This window comes from Artibeus jamaicensis, unplaced genomic scaffold (genome assembly GCF_021234435.1).
Source record: "Artibeus jamaicensis isolate MK-2021 breed Jamaican fruit bat unplaced genomic scaffold, CSHL_Jam_final contig_354, whole genome shotgun sequence".
NCBI classification, from domain to species: Eukaryota; Metazoa; Chordata; class Mammalia; order Chiroptera; family Phyllostomidae; genus Artibeus; species Artibeus jamaicensis.
Genome location: NW_026521803.1, coordinates 11,791,175 through 11,807,794, shown reverse-complemented (window position 1 = coordinate 11,807,794; position 16,620 = coordinate 11,791,175). Strand labels below are relative to the sequence as shown.

Here is a 16,620-nt window from a genome sequence, read left to right as displayed (position 1 = left end):
CTCTCATCTAAACAATTTTCAACTTAATAAAATTCAAACTGCCAACAGGTTGGGTTACAAGGTTGGGTACCTCTTCAAAGAGGTACCACCATAGCCCAGGAGTTGTGTACAGGGCTAACTTTGGGAGGGTTGAGTTACAGGCAGCCTATCTCATCCCAGAGATGGCAGGAAAGGGAGGGGGGAGAGAAGAAGGGAAGAAAACAGTAGGAAGAGAGGTGTAGATTTACATGACTGATTGGCCTCAGAGGGAGGTGCAGAAAGGCAAGTTAAACCTGCACTTGGGGCCCGACAACTCCCACTTCAACCCCTGCCCCCACCACCGCCTGCTGTCCCCATGGGCTACCCCTCTTCCTCTTCATCTGCCCCATCCCATTACCTACATAGCTGATCCAAATCCAAAGCATTTTATACACAGGGCCTGACACAAATAACACCTTTTTAATCAAAATCTTTTATTATAAAATCATAAGCATGTAATTCTATAACATACTATCACACTCAAAAACACCATATGACATTTAGGTAAAATGTTCACTTATAAATTATTACACCTATATTATTACTGTACCAACCACACTCAAGCAGGCACTACTTCTGCCAGACCCTGTGTATAATCTTTTTTCTTTTTAAAGAAAATGAAACAAAACAATCCTGCTAACACATACAATCTAGAAAATTATAGCCCCAAGTTAATAAATTTGAAAACCTGACTGAAAGGATAACAGAGTAGAAAAATTTAAAACAGCCCATACTCACTTAAGAAAAAGTGAGCCCATACTCACTTAAAAAATCAGCCCACACTCACTAACAAATATGGGACAATTTCCGAAAAGAACTATCCCACAAAAACAACTGTCAGTCTCAGAAGGTTTATGAGTGAATTTGTCCTAATCTTCTGTTATGGGTAATTCCCATGCTATTTACATAATTCTGTGATACAGATAAAAATGAAAATGTTCCTGTTTTTAGGAAAGCTATGTAACAATGTTAAAAGCTGGCAAATATAACATTTTCTAAATAAAGAAAACTACCAATGTTTTTTACTTAGGAAGGCTGATAATAAAAATTCAAAACAAAATATTTTATGGGTAGAATTCAGAGTTACAGAAAAATAATAATATACCATCAACAAGTATGCTTTATTCTAGGAATTTTAGGAACATCAATATAAGCAAATATTATAATATAAATGTTACACTGGGTAATGGAGAACTGTTACTTTTGACCTTCTGATTACAGCACTTTAATTATTTTTAGAGAAATACTGAGTCTTTAGTGGGGGCTGTAATGAATAACCCAGTCTAGCCAAACTGTACATCCTTAAAGTTTTACTTGAAGTGTTTGGAAGATAGGATAATTCTCTCTGCTGTGACAGAGCTGTGATCCTGGAGCCTAGGGTTATTTTTGGAATCAACATGTAAAGGAGGTCTTGTTTGAGAGTGAAAGTAAGAGAAAGAAAGATACGGAGAGGGAGGAGAAAGAGGCACAGAGAGAGAGACATACCACTTCTGTGGACATTATTTAAGACCCTAGTATTCATATAATTGAGTCTAAAACCAAGGTTTACCCCTGCTCCTTTTGGGTACTTGATTTATAGATTCACTTTTTTGCTTAAATTATTGTAAGTTAGATTTTCTATGATTCCAACTTAAACAGTCCTACCTAAAACAATTCATATTAAAAATTAAAAGTAAATGGTAAAAGCTACAAAGGCATTTGATCAAATTCAATATCCACTCCTAATTTTAAAACACTGGAAGATCAGGAAGAAGACTATTTTACCACTTGTTAAAAGTATTATAAACCAGCAACTAAAATCATGTCAGAAAATCAATCACCATCCACTGAATTGTTTAAACCAAAAACCCAGTTGTCATCCTTTATAGCTCCCTTTCCTACACCATCCATTGCCAATCAGTTACAAAGTTTCTGTCCATTTCACATGCAAAAGCTATCTATGTCTTGCTATCCCGACTCTAATACAAGCAACTATCATTTGTTGCCTGTGCAACCCAGTAAGTTTTCCAGTCTCTGTTCCAGTTCTTCACCTTTCCACCTCCCAACCCGACTCCCCCTACTGTACTGTCATCTAATCTCCACAGAGCAGTCATGGTGAGCACTTAAAAATACCAATAGGTTCAAATTACTCTCCAGTTTAATATCCTTCCGTGGCATTTCACCTTACTTAGAAAAATGTTTTCAGATTCTTTAGTCTCGCTTATAAAGCTGGGCACGATCTGGTCCCCGTGACCCTTCAATACTATGTCCTTGTTGTTAAGCAAGCACCAGCCATGCTACCTACCTTCTTTCAAGGCTTTCTCAAACACAGTTCTGTTTCCTTCTTCCAAGCATTCACATGTGACATTTCTTTGCTTGGAACAGTTCTCTTATTTAGGTCTCAATTTAAATCACACTTCAAGGAGTCCTTCTCTATTATTCTATAAGCAACCTGTTATGTTCTTGCAATCAGTACATTTGTTATTATTTATTTATTCATTGTGGTTACCTCTCTAAACAGTACATTCTGTGAGGACAAGGAAACAATTGGACAAATCTAGGAAGTGGGACACTCTACCCAATTAACCCTGTTTCTTCAAGACATCAAAAGCAGAAAAAAAAGAAGGGATGCTGTTCAAAAATAAAACAGGGGCCCTGGCTGGTGTAGCTCAGTGGATTGAGTGCAGGCCTGTGAACCACCCGATTGCGGTTCGATTCCCACTCAGGGCACATGCCTGGGTTGCAGGCCAGTTCCCAGCCGGGGACTCACAAGAGGCAACCATACATTGATATTTCTCTCCTTCCCTTCCCCTCTAAAGATAAATAAATAAAATCTTAAAAAATAAAATAAAATAAAACAGGGATAGATAGCTAACAGCAAAGTGCAAGACATGGACTTCAGATTCAGACTTAAATAAAATAACTATAAAAATATATTGTGTGAGCAATAAGGAAAAATAGAAATGTAGACTGTTATAAAATATTAAGGAATTTTATTAGTGAAATGGTTTTAAAGGTCATCTTTAATTTTTAGAGATGCATAATGAAATATTCACAGATGAAATGTTATCTGGATATAAAATAAGCAAAATACCTGGATGTAAAATAAATGGGGGTAAAGTACTCCACTGAAAAGTGAATTTTGACATAAACCTTACCAAAATTAACTCAAAATGTATCATGGACTTAAATGTAAAACCATAAACTTTTAGGAAAAAAAAACAGGAGAAAAATATTATGATCTAGGCAAAGAGTTCTTAGACTTGGTATCAAAAGCATGAACTCTAAGAGGAAAAACTGTTAAATTGAACCTCATCAAAACTCCAAACTTTTTTTAATCTGTGAAAGTTCCTGTGAATAGGATGAAAAGATGAGCTACAGACTAGTATGCGAACCATATATCTGACAAAGGGCTAGAATGTAGACTACATAAAGAACTGTCAAAACTTAACAGTAAAAATCCAATCCAATTAGAAAAGAGACAACACACATGAAAGACATTTCATGGAAATCTATACAGATATACAATGGCATACTGAACATAACATGCTCAACATCATTAATTACTAATGGCTAGTTTTGTTAAAACCATAAAGTACACTTATCAAAATGGCTAAAATGAAAAACAGTAACACCAAATGCTGGAAAGTACGTGTAGAAACTCAGTAAGTCATACACTGCTGAAAATGTACAATGGTACAGCCACTCTGAGCAACAATTCAGCAATTTCTTATAAAACTAAACATGCAATTACCATATGACCCAGTAATTGCACATTTGGAGATTTAAACAGAGAAATAAAACTTATGTTCACATAATCACCTGCTATGAATGCTTAGAGTATCTCTATTCATAATGGCTCCAAACTGAAACAATTCAAATGTTCTTCAACAAGTGTACAGTTAAACACTATGATACATCAATACCATGCACAGCATATGCAACTACTGGAATGAGCCTCAAGGGGAAAAAGCAAATCCCAACAGGGTTCAAACAGTATGATACCAAATGTAAAATAACATTTTGAAATGACAGCATATTAGAAGTGGAAGGCAGATGAATACTGCCAGAGGTTAGAGCTATGGCCACTGAGGGTGTAAGGGTGGGGGGGAGTAGTGTGCGTGTGGTTATATAAGAGCAACATGAGGGCTTCTTTTGGAGTTGGAAACTGTTCAGTATCTTGACCATGGATAGAGGAACATACACAGGCAATAAAATACTGTAAAATTTAATATACACACAAACACGCCCTGGATGGTGTGGCTCTGTGGATTGAGTACCAGCCTGTGAACCAAAAGATCACCAGTTCGATTCCCAGTCAGAGCACTGCCTGGGTTGTGAGCCAGGTGCGTGAGAAGCAACTGCACATTGATGTTTCTCTCCCTCTCTTTTTCCCTCCCTTTCCCTCTGTCTAAAAATAAAATTTTAAAAAATCTTTAAAAAAACTTTAAAATATACACATATAAAGGAAACAAGTAATTGGAGAACTATTAGGTGGCTTTTATCAATGTCGATATCCTGATTGCTAAATTAATGTCAGGATATTGTATCACTATCCTGATTGAACCATAGTTTTGCAAAATGCTACCACTGGCAGATAATGGGCAAAGCATACAAGTTTCTTACACCTGCATGTAAACCTAAAATTATCTCAATAAAATTTTCAATGAAAAGTATCCCACTGGAAAGGGGTAAAAGTTGGTAAAGTAAAAAGAAGACCAGTAAAATGCCGACAACTGTTGGAGCTGGGAAACTGGTATACAGAGGTTCATTATATACACTGTTCCCTCTATATACACTTTTTGTTTGAAATAGTCTATAATAAAATGTTAAAAATGAATCAAATCAACCTAAAAACAAATAAACCTCAACTTTATCTACTGGCTTTTTCTCATCAACATTGAAACATATGCTAAAGTCTCTCTTATTTAAACAAAATCTTAAAGACCTGCTCACTTCAGTCCTACCCCTTTCAGCGCTTCAAAAGCCAAATATTATCATCATCCCTCAGCTCGCAGCAACCTGATTTTTACCCCCACTCCTCCCACAGTTTAGCCAAAGTAGAGTATATATTAGTCACTAAGGTCCCTCAAGGTTGTAGGCTATCCTCTACATAGTCTATACAGTCTATGGTCTATATTTTGTCTTCTTGAGTGAAGAAGAGTAATCAAGAACACTCACTTACTTGACTGTCAACATAGGTTTCCAGAAGGGGTGAGAAAGAACACACTTCAAAATTACTGTCTCCAGTCCACAACAATCTCCTGAATTCCCAACATGCATATCCAGTTGCCTCACCGTCTCTGTGGGTTGGGAATCTGTACATATAGGCTAAGCCCTCTGGGTCAGGGTCTCTCACAATGCTGCAGTCAAGTTGTGCCCCTTGGCTATACTCAAATTAAGGCTCCTGGGTGGGGGGCGGGGGATACATTTCCAAACTCCCATGGTTGTTAGTAAGATTCAGTTTCTTGTGGGTTGTTGGACTAAAAACCTCAGTTCCATACTAAGTTTTGAATAGATGTTTCCCTCAGTTCCTTGCCACACAGATCCTTTCACAGGACAACTCACATGACAACTGGGTTCCACCAGTGTGAGCAAGTGACAGGGAAGATATGTCTCCATCTCTATGTAACTTAATCTCTGAAGTGACATCCCTGTCCCATCCCTTAGAAGCAGGTGGATAATTCTGCCCATACCCAAGGGAAGAGAATTACACAAGGGCATGAACACCAGAAGGTGGAGATGACTGTAGGCCGTTTTAGAAGCTGCCTACTACATTTCCCATAAGCATTTCAATCTCGGCAAGTCCAACTTCAGCTAGCTTCCCCTCAAACTCAGTGTTTGGTATTCCCTAAAATGGCAGTGCCATTTAGTGAGAGGCAAAATCCAGAAATGGAGGCACTTTGACTCCTCCTCTTCAATAACCTCTTTCTCTCCTTCCCCTGCCGCCAATATCATCCAAATAATCATTAAATTGTATAGGCTCTACTGTTAAAAGTTGTCTGTAGTCTGCCTTATTCCCATTTCTGCTGAACCCTGGAAAAAATGACTAGCATCTTTTACCTGGACCACTTTCACAGACTCCTATGTTGTCTCCCTGCTTCTAGTCTTGACTTCATCCATTTCACTCTCTGATCATACTATGGTCTGAGAATTCTTTGAAAAAAATAAAAATATGAAAAAAACCTGAATGTGGCATTCTTCTACTTAAAACCTGTATTAGTAAGGACCATTTTTCACTACAAAAATGAAGAAATCATAGAGCTGGCTTGGAAATAAAAGGATCTAAGGATTGTAATTTTATTCTTAATGCAGAGAGGTTTTCTCTATATGGAAAAAAAGATGGCCATTGGCAACCTGGAGTGACATCCTAACAGTCTCCCAGAGAAAAAAGCCACTTCTCTCTTGAGTTAAAAAAAGTCCTAAGAATAGATTTATATTGGCTAGATTTGAGTCACATGCTCATCACTGTGGCCAGGAGGATGGAAACTGATTCTGCCTGGATCATGGGAGTACCTCTGTGGTGGGACAAAAGCAGTCTGTGACTAGAAAAGCAGAATCGACCTAGAAAATGACAATAACTACACTGAAACTCTTCAAGGCCTATTATTCTCTTAAAGGTATTCCATGGCATGGCATGATTTTAGCTTCTTCTTGTCCCATTTTTCCATTGCTTTAGCAATCCTGAATGCCTTCCAGTTCACAGAACATGGTTGTTTTGGGGGGCTTGGTCTTCCCACATACCATTTCCTTTGCCTAAAATACTCTGCCCTCCTTTCCTTTCCACTTTTTAAATCTTTCCTTATCTCTCAGATGCCTACTTAAATGGTATTGCCTCAGGGGGACCTAACACCTAGAGTTCCCATGATGCTCCACACTCTCCTCACTGTAATAGTAATTTAGGCTTTGTTAGGACTATATATTTATCTAATATTCCTGTTACATAGTAAGCTCTCTAACGATGGGAATGGAGTCTTTCTTGCTTATGGTGAAATCCTAGGGCAAAGCACCACATTTGGCAGATGTTAAGTGTTCAGCTAAAATATCTTGAAATAATAATGAATGTGCTGGAAGAACTATAGACACCATTGAAGGGAAAAGAGAAAAAGAGATAGTAATAATAGCTACCACTTATTAAATACTTCCTGTGAACCAGACACTGTGGAAGATACTTAACACACATCATTACTTCATTCAGCTGTCACGTGAACCCTATGAAGCAGGTGCTATTTTCATGCCTATTTTACTGTTAAAGAAGCTGAAGCTGCCTTGACTGGTGTGGCTCATTGGGCTGGGTGTAGTCCTACAAACCAAAAGCTCACTGGTTCGATTCCTGATCAGGACACATGTTTGGGTTGCAGGCCAGGTCCCTGACTGGGGAACTGAGAGGCAACCAATTGATGTTTCTCTCACACATCAATGTTTCTTCCCCTCTCTAAAAATAAATAAAATCTCCAAACTAAAACAAACCTAAATGGCCTTGTATGATACATATCTGGGTTTCACATTCACAATAATGATAACCTAATATACAAATGTTTACTGAATAAACTGTATGACACTGCAAAGAGCAGAGGCTTTGGAACTTACAAATTTAAGTGTGAATACAGGCTCCATCACTTTTTAGCTGTACCTTCAGCAAACTTTGAAAGCTCTGAATTATAGAATCCACACATATTTTAAAAAGGGATTAAACACTGTCATTAACATTAGATAATACACATGAAATACTTGGTATAAAATAAGTATTACTTAAATGTTTGTTTACTTCCTTCCTAGCCTCTTCACTGTATACCATGCAGTGAAAATACAAAAGGAATTATACCATCTAGATCCTCAAAGATCTTACCATCCAGTTGGTGTGAAAAGACTGTTCAAGAGAATATGAGGCCAAATAGTAGATACTGTATAATGCTCTCTGTTACAGATTATAAATTCAGAAGAAGAAAAATATCCATGATGACTAGAATGGATCAGAGATGGCTTTATGAAGGAGAAGGAATGTGTGATCTTGGAAAAAAAGTCAAGATAAAGAGTGGCAGAAAGAAAGGTAATTTCTCCTCTCCCCTCCTACAAGGGCAGAGGCATATATTAATGAAACTATGAAGCTGCCCCCTTAATTAAAGGGGGTAGAGAAAAATTATGAAAGGCTTTGATGGCCAGACTGTGAAGCTGAGATTTGATAAATCAGGAAATATGGAGCTAATAACAATTTAGGGTCAAAGAAAGGACAGAAGGAAGAATAATAATAAATCCTATATTTTTCATGAGAATATCACAAAAGATTCATATTTTTCCCAAAAGAAAGGTATTACCTCTCCAAAGTTTTACTCAAAGATATTTTTCATTTATAGAAAACTAACAAAAAAACAGGTCTCTTGTCTCGCTTCATGCTGTAAAATAATCATCAAGAAGGAGATAAAACCCAAGGCCTCTAATTGTGGCCCATATAACTTTCTGAATTGCTATCATATTCACATACTGGTCAAAACTGGTCAACCTTGGCTTATTTATAACTCATATCAGATATCATTTATAGACTGATTATTTTGTGACATATTTTAATAAACAGTGCCACTCTAAACTTTATCCCATGAAAAGGTCATAGAACCCTCATGGAAACACAATCAATAACTCCATACAAAGATGCAAATTATAATTTCAGAATCCTGAGACAAAACTGTTTTATCCTTCCAATGTATCTTTAAAAATGCCCGCTATAGGTATTTTTATATCCTTACCCTTTTACAGCTCATTACAAAGGAACTATCAATCAATTCTATAGTGTTCTAAAACATTTTAAATGAGCCAATGTGGGTTCTTATTATACCCCAGTCTTCTCCCATTACTCTCTTTATTTTAGGCTCTAAAACTTGGGCATTATTTTCTAACCATATGCTTCATGCCAAGCTGGGGATTATATAACTTTTTGTTGCTATCAAAATGGCACCCTTTCGGTTTAAGCTACTTCAGGCTTTTCTTAAATTTACAATTCTAAAAAAATTACTTACAAAACAGAAGCAAAACAAGTGGGTCCCATTAAATAGAAAAATACTTTTAAAATGATGATTCTTTCCAGTGTTTTTTTTACTTGAAATTTGATAGATTTATAATACAGGTGAACTATTATTTCCTTTCATAACTAAGTTAGCATGGAAGGTGAGAGAAAATACAGCCAGTGCTACACTTAGAAATGAACTGTGTACCTCATAGCTGGTGTCTAAAACTCTACAACAAACTGGCTCATGAAATTTGAGAGATTAAAAAAAAGATCATTCTGTATCAAACTTGGAAGATTTGAGATAATCCATCTTTGGCCATCAGAGTATTTTCGTCATTTTTATTTTTTATAAACCATAAAATTATTAAACATAACTAAAACTTGGCAGCAGTAACACAGCTACCCTATTTTAAAGTTTTTCAGAAATGTGGCTAGGTAAATTTAAAGTAGGGTACAATCTCTACAACAATTTCAGTATTATTTAAAAACCAAACCAGAAAAAGAAAAAGACCTGGCCAAAGACATTCGGAGGTTCTTGGGGCTTAGAGCCCCTAAAAGATTGCCAAATATTCGGGTGCAAATAACAGTACAATAATCTTTAACAAGTGAACGTGTTTGATAAGTGGTTTAGCTATTTTAAGTATATCCTCACCAACAAGGATTTAATTTTACATGGATTTATCTGTCTGTATCTCAGGGACAGGCATGATCAATTTTTAATTTTTATTATAATTATGATTAAACAACGTGAAGAAACAGTTACTTTTTTACGCATATGTGAATTCCTGATTAAGTGGACCAAATGCATACAGGTATGCTGTTAAGAGGCTGAAAGAAATCTTTTTTTCCCCCGTTACTGTCAAAAAAAGCGTTAATATCTACTGTCAAGGCGCCTACATGCACACACACATTTTGCACCTGGGGCTATCGTTAAACGAAGGCAGCTGCACAACAGAAGCCTATGAAACCCACCAACTTTTACTCCATTGCTTCCAGCCCAAACTTCAGTCATCTCCCTCAATAAAAGGAACTTGAAGCAATGTTCACAAGTGGGAGACTCCAGTTTCGTGCCCACCTACACCGACAGGTGGGCTGGACAGCGGGGTACGGTGGGCTGACACGGGGGCAGGGGGCGGTGGTCAAGAAGTTGCTTGCTCACCGCGGTGGATCCTTTCTTCACTGCTTCCTGGGCATACTCCACTTGGAAGAGGTGTCCATCGGGGGAGAAAACAGTGATTGCCCGGTCATACCGCGACGCCATCTACTGCGATTTTCACTGTGTGTTGGACTCTACAACAGCAGAGGCCAAGAGAGGAGTCGCCCCTGCTGCCACGTGCTACCCGGAAGTACTTGGTTTCGCACGTGGAGGTGCCGCCCGGAAGTGCGCGCTAGGGCTTTTCCACCAGGCGTGCTGATGTCATCAATCCCGCAGCGCCAGCGGAGACAGAGTCCTCGTGCTTGCCTACCCCAGCAAGGCTGATTTTGCAGTTTGGTGGAATTCTTCCGCTGCTCTTAGTGCTTGATCCGTAAGTTCCAATTTTTCCACTAGTGTTGCCCCAGGGGTGGTGTCGCATCACTCTAGTTATAAAAATGATATCAAAGATTAGGGCTTAACAATGAGAACTTCAAAGAGCAGATTTTTCTGCTTTTGCAAACCTGTGGTGGGCTAAATTCCTTTGGCTTTAAATTCTACATTTTCTTCCCTCCCGTTAGCTTGTATCGTTTCAACATAATGGAAAGGCATTTTCAAAATAGTGTTCTGTTTTGTGCCTTGTGATAAAAATACAGTAAATGAAAATAGTTCTTTAGTGACTGGAATTAAGATGATACTATTTTAATCAAGTAAGTGTTTTAAAAGCCAAAAATATACTACTTAAAAGATATCTGCAAATTTAAGTATAGTAGGAAGCTAACCTGGTGCAATTATTATTACCTGTGAAACAACTCTTGTCTCTGTCCTCATCAATAAAATAGGAATATCTAAAAATTAATAGCAAAGTGTTTGAGGCTTCAATGTTTTTATAGGCACGAATAATTCAAAATGGTGCCAAGTGGATAGTATTATACAGCTAGGTTGAACTATTATTATTTCCATGTATTGTTTAATATATGTTATTTTTCCATTGGGAAGAATCTTAATGTTGGTGAAACCAATCTTAACTAGAAAAGAAAAAAAGAATAATTACCCCCAAAAGAGGAAAACTCCATTCCCTCTATTCCAAAATGTTGGGAGCTGCCTGCCTGGTTTCAGGAGCTATAAACAACACCCCCCCCCATCAGTGGCTAAGGCTGAGTGAGTGACTTGTGGACCGTAAGCCACTAAGGAGACAAAGCTTATCTCCCTGGCAGGAGCTCCGCTTCTGCTCCTTTTACTTCATCCATAACTGGCCCCCAATGCTTGGTTGGTTAGCCAATAACTGATAAGATTCCTCAAGGGAGGATTGACCTAAGACAGGCACCATCACATGGAGGCCCCAGGGAAAGACTTGGGGGGACTACAGCAAAAGGGGGTGATGGAACCTTGCCCTTCAGCTCCGAAATAGCCTAAGTCTGCAGCCTGTCTGCGAGAAGTCTCCTAATCTCTTGGCTGCCTTACTTCCCTGTCTGACTTAAGCCTGAAATAATGACAGAGGGCAGTGCAGCCCTGTGCTGGAAAGTGGGGGCTCCCCAGGTGATCAGGCCTAAGAAGAAATATGTAAAATCCTGTGAAACCTGCCTTGCTAAGGATGCTCTCAATGAAATGATAAGGGTCAGAGCAGGAAATGAGTTTGTTTCCCAAAGTTTTGTAGCCCTTTAGCTAACAGACCCAGATTCAGAATAGGCCTTTAGCATTCTTTGTATGCTGTTGTTTGATCTTTACTGCCTGACAGTAATTAATGAACTTTACCTGTATTCCTGTGCTAATCGAACCCAATAAAAGCCTGTTGGGGCAAGGGTCGGCGTGCTCCCCCCTTGAGAGAGTAACTAGGCCGCTCTGAGGCTCTCCCCCCTTGAGGGAGTAGCCGAGCTGTCCCTTTTCCTCCACAGGACTCGATAGTCCGTGTGAATTTATCTTGTGTCTCATCCATGATGCTGTAGACACTGGGGGCTGGTGTCCACATCACCAAAATACTTAATTTACGATTTTAGTTGACTACTGAAAGCAATTTGTATACATATCCCATCCTTTTTGTTTAGTATTAGAAACTTGAAAATTTTGGTTCTCCTGAGAAAAACAGTAATTCCTAATCAAAACAATTCACTCTGAGAGGTTATTGTACAATATTATAAGAAACCAACATTTATAAGAAGCTGTTATTTAAGAAGTGATTTAGTGTTCTTGTTAGGTAATTATAATTTCTTCTTTATTTTGAAATAATTACAGATCACAGGAAGATCCAAAAATAGCACAGAAGTTCCCTGTACCCTTCACCCAGTTTTTCTCCAGTGGTAATTTCTCATATAACTACAATAACAAACCATGAAATGATATTGGTACAGTCCATAAAGCTTATTCTGATTTTACTAGTTTTATGTGTACTTGTTTGTGTATGTATGTATAGTTCTGTTCAACTTACTATGTATAGATCGGCAGAACCAGTGCCACAATCAAGATAAAGAAGTGTTCCATGACCACAAAGCCCCCTTGCATTGCCCACTTGCAGTCATACCAATCTCTCCCCACCACATAGTCCCTGGAATCCACTAATCTGTTCTTCATATGTATCATTGAATTAAAAAAAATTATATCGTAAAAGTTCTCACTACAAGAAAAAAAATTTGTTATTATGTATGATGATGGATGTAAACTAGACTTACTGTGTTGATCACTTCCCAATATATATAAGTATCCAGTCATAATGTTGTATACCTGAAACTAATATGTTATTTGTCAGTTCTATCTCAATTCAGTTTTATGTAATGGAACCATATATAGTATGTAACTTTTTGTTTAAAAATAATTATGTAAACACAGGATATTATAATGCTAGTATAGAGTGGCCCCTTGTACCCTTCTTAGTTTACCCAACTTGTTATATCTTAAATAAGTATAGTGCAATATCAACACTAGGAAGTTACCATTAATATAACATTGTGTATAAATTTGATTGAAAGGCATTTAAAAAGTGTTATGATATATTATAACCTATTTCAGATATATGATAGCATTAAAATGAATATTGACAAGGATTGACACAATCAGGATTCATACTGACAATGCAACTTAACAGTGTGACTTTGGTTAGCTATATTTCACTTCATTAAAACTTCATTTCCTGACTTGTGAAAAGAGAGTAAGAATACCTCCTTCACAGGATGTTGTGAAGAACAAATGAAATAATGTATTAGTGCATCTAGGGCAGTGCCTGACACTTGAAAAATGTTAAGTGTTATTATCGATCATTTAGTTAACTAAAAAGTTACGATTATTCTATAAATTAGGAAATAAAAATAGCATGAAACCCTTGATATATTTTGAAATGTATATATATACAAATATATATTTCTAAATCTATAGGGAGGAGAATAAAAGGACATACACCAATTTGACAAAAGTGGTTTTCTTTGTAGGAGGCCAGGGAAACTGAATGGTGAGACATGGTAGGGAGAGAGAAGTTATAGTTTTAAATTTTATATATCTGTATTATTTTAAAAATTTTACAACAAGCATAGTTTGTCTTTATACTTAAATAGTAAAAACAACATCAAAGAACTGTTTAATGTCTTGAGGCTTCCAGAAATGGCAATCTTGATGGTTTAAGCCAAATCTCCTACTGAAAACAACTAGAAATATTGGACAATTAAAAAAATATATATATATATGCTGAGTTCAAAAAGGAAAGAGGATTTGTGGTATCAAAATTCAGAAGAGAAGAAAAAACTTCATAGGGGTAAGCCTAGTATTTTCTCCTTGAGGTAGTTAATGCCTATTTCCAATGCCTAGGTGAAGCAGATCTTTGACAGACAAAGATTGGAACTCAAAGCCTGTCAAGGTGCGAAGGTCACAGAAAACACCTAGGCTTTTGTTTTGGACCCACAGGGCCACAACCCAGAAGTAAAAGTGAACCAAAAATAGACCAGCTCTCACAGGGACTAAGCCCAAGTTTTGAATGATCTCAATCCATGATTGGGGTAAAGCAGTGTTTCTCAAACTGTGGCCCACAGATCTTTGGAGGTATCCCAAAACCTTTCAAGTGATTCACAATGTCAAAACTATAGTGATACCATCAAAACAGTATTTGCCCTTTCACATTGACAGTGCACAAGAAATAAGTGAAACTGCTGGAATCTTACCATGAATCAAGGCAGCAGTAGTACCAAACTGTACTAGTACACATGGTATTCTTTACCATACTGAGCAGTGATGAAAATATGCCAATTTCATTTTAGAATATCATTGACTATGCAGTAAAAAATTAACTTTATTAAATCTTGACTCTTGAGTACCTATCTTTGAAATTCAGAATAACAAAGTAGGAAGTACTTGTAAGGCACATCTGCTGGCTTCAAAGTAAGATGATTGGCTTAGAAAAGCACTTTGGTAAATCTTTGAGTTGCTGGCTAAACCAGCCCTCGTGTTTTCACGGAACACCATTTATAAATGAAAGAATGACCAACACAGTGGTTATTGAGAGTTAGATATTTGGGAAGACATTTCTTAAAAGTGAGCACAATTAGCCTGCTTATTCAAGAAAAGCAATAGGCATTATGTGTTTCTGAAGATAAAATTAAAGCTTTCAAGCAAAAATTAGAATTTCGGAAGACTTGTATCCATCACCATGAAATTGACTTCTCTACAATTAACCGATAAACTTTACTGATAAGACTGGTGTTGATATTAAAGTGTGATTTTTAAAAATATAGTGCTACATTTGGAAGATATGCATAACTCAGTGACCAGTATTTTCCAATGACTAAGCATGATATACAGTTGTGCATAAATTAAAGAGACATTCAAAGTGCTACACAGACCAATGGATTTTAATGTAACAGAGCACTAAAAATTCATTGACATGATTTTAGGCTATAACTTTTAACTTTAAGAAAGTACCACCTTTTGAGTATTGGTCTAGTATCAAAGAAAATGTAATGATTGAAATCACTGAATGATTGATCTGAAGTGATCTAAAAGGCTATAAAAATACTTCTCTATATTCCAATACATACATTTGTAAGTTTTTCCCCTATACTTCAACCAAAGTAACATATTGTAACAGTTGAATGTAGAAGATGTGAGAATCCAGCTGTATTCTCTATTAAACCAGACATTAAAGAGTTTTACAATCTCATTCTTCTAATTATTTTAAAATTTGGAAAGTATAGGTTTTTAAAATAGAAATATGTGAAATATGTCAATATGTAATGAGTTTAATATTTTTAGCATGCTAATTACTAAAACACTTTACTTTTAATATGGTAAATATTGATATGTCACATAAATAAAAGCTAAAAATTTTTTTGAGGTCTTCAATAATTTTTAAGAGGTTAAAATTGTTTCTAAGGCCAAAAAGTTGGGAAGTACTGGGATAAAGTATTGCTAGTGCCTCTGGTTGATTAGCTGCTTGCTAGGAGCAAAAATAAATCCTCTGTAGAGGAAGATAAATAATAACATGCAGAACCTCAAATAATTGTTGTAGTTTCTCATGTGTAATAATATCCTGTGCTCAATGAAAAATTAAATATTCACACAAAAGAAAAGGTGAGACCAAAGAACAAGAAAAACACCAGGCATTGGAAACAAACTAAGATCCAGGTAATGGAGTAATCAAATGCAGATTTTCAAAACAACATAATTATATTCAAGTGATTAAAAGCAAGATCAAGATTTTCAGCAGTGACTGGAACTATCAATAAAACAGCTATTGGAAATCATGGAAAGGAAAACCACAGTAATTGAGATTGAGAGCTTGATAAATGGATTAATTCATTATGATCAGCACCACAGCTCTCAAACCAAATGATCTAATTGGCCACTCTAAAATCCATTATCATCACATTAGACTTAGTTGAAGAGAAAAGTGGGGAACTAGAAGTTTAAAGAAAGAAATACACACACACACACACACACACATATATACAGTATGTATACATAATCTCCACATCAAAGCAGAAATACTTGTCCCAGGGGTTTTATCCCTTGTGACTCCTAAGAAAGAAGTAACACCAATCTGTATAAAGGAACCATGGACAAAGACAACAGGGGCAGGGGAGGTAGCAGGGAGAGGACTAAATGTGGGAGGTGAGGGGCGGGTAGGGCAGGGGAGAGTAATGAGGGGAAAATGGGGACACCTGTAATTGAACAACTAAAAAAAAAACAACCAATCTTATATAAAACCATCACAAAAATAGAAAGACTGCTTCCATACTTCTTTTATGAAGCAGCATAACCTTAATAACAAAACCTGAGTATAAGAAAGGAAAATTGCAGGCCAATTTTACTCATGAACAAGTATACAAAAATCATAAGCAAAAAAATCCTTAACAAATATTCACATCACATGTATATCACACCAAGTTGAGTTCATTCTAGGAAGTAATCAATACAATCAATATAAATCAATATTTATTACCACATTAACAGATTTAAGCAAGAACTATCAGACTACCTCCCTGTGACCAAATCTGGCCCACTGCTAATCCTG

The 16,620-nt window shown here is 36.8% G+C and overlaps 1 protein-coding gene across 1 annotated transcript in view; it reads right to left on the bottom strand.

The window, feature by feature from the left end:
• Positions 1-10,259, bottom strand: part of PSMA8 (proteasome 20S subunit alpha 8) — a 40,892-nt gene extending 30,633 nt beyond the window's left edge. The window contains exon 1 of the mRNA XM_037127853.2: positions 10,158-10,259. Coding sequence (XP_036983748.1) covers positions 10,158-10,259 — 102 coding nt within the window. The remainder of the gene's footprint in view (positions 1-10,157) is intronic.
• Positions 10,260-16,620: the final 6,361 nt, after the last annotated feature.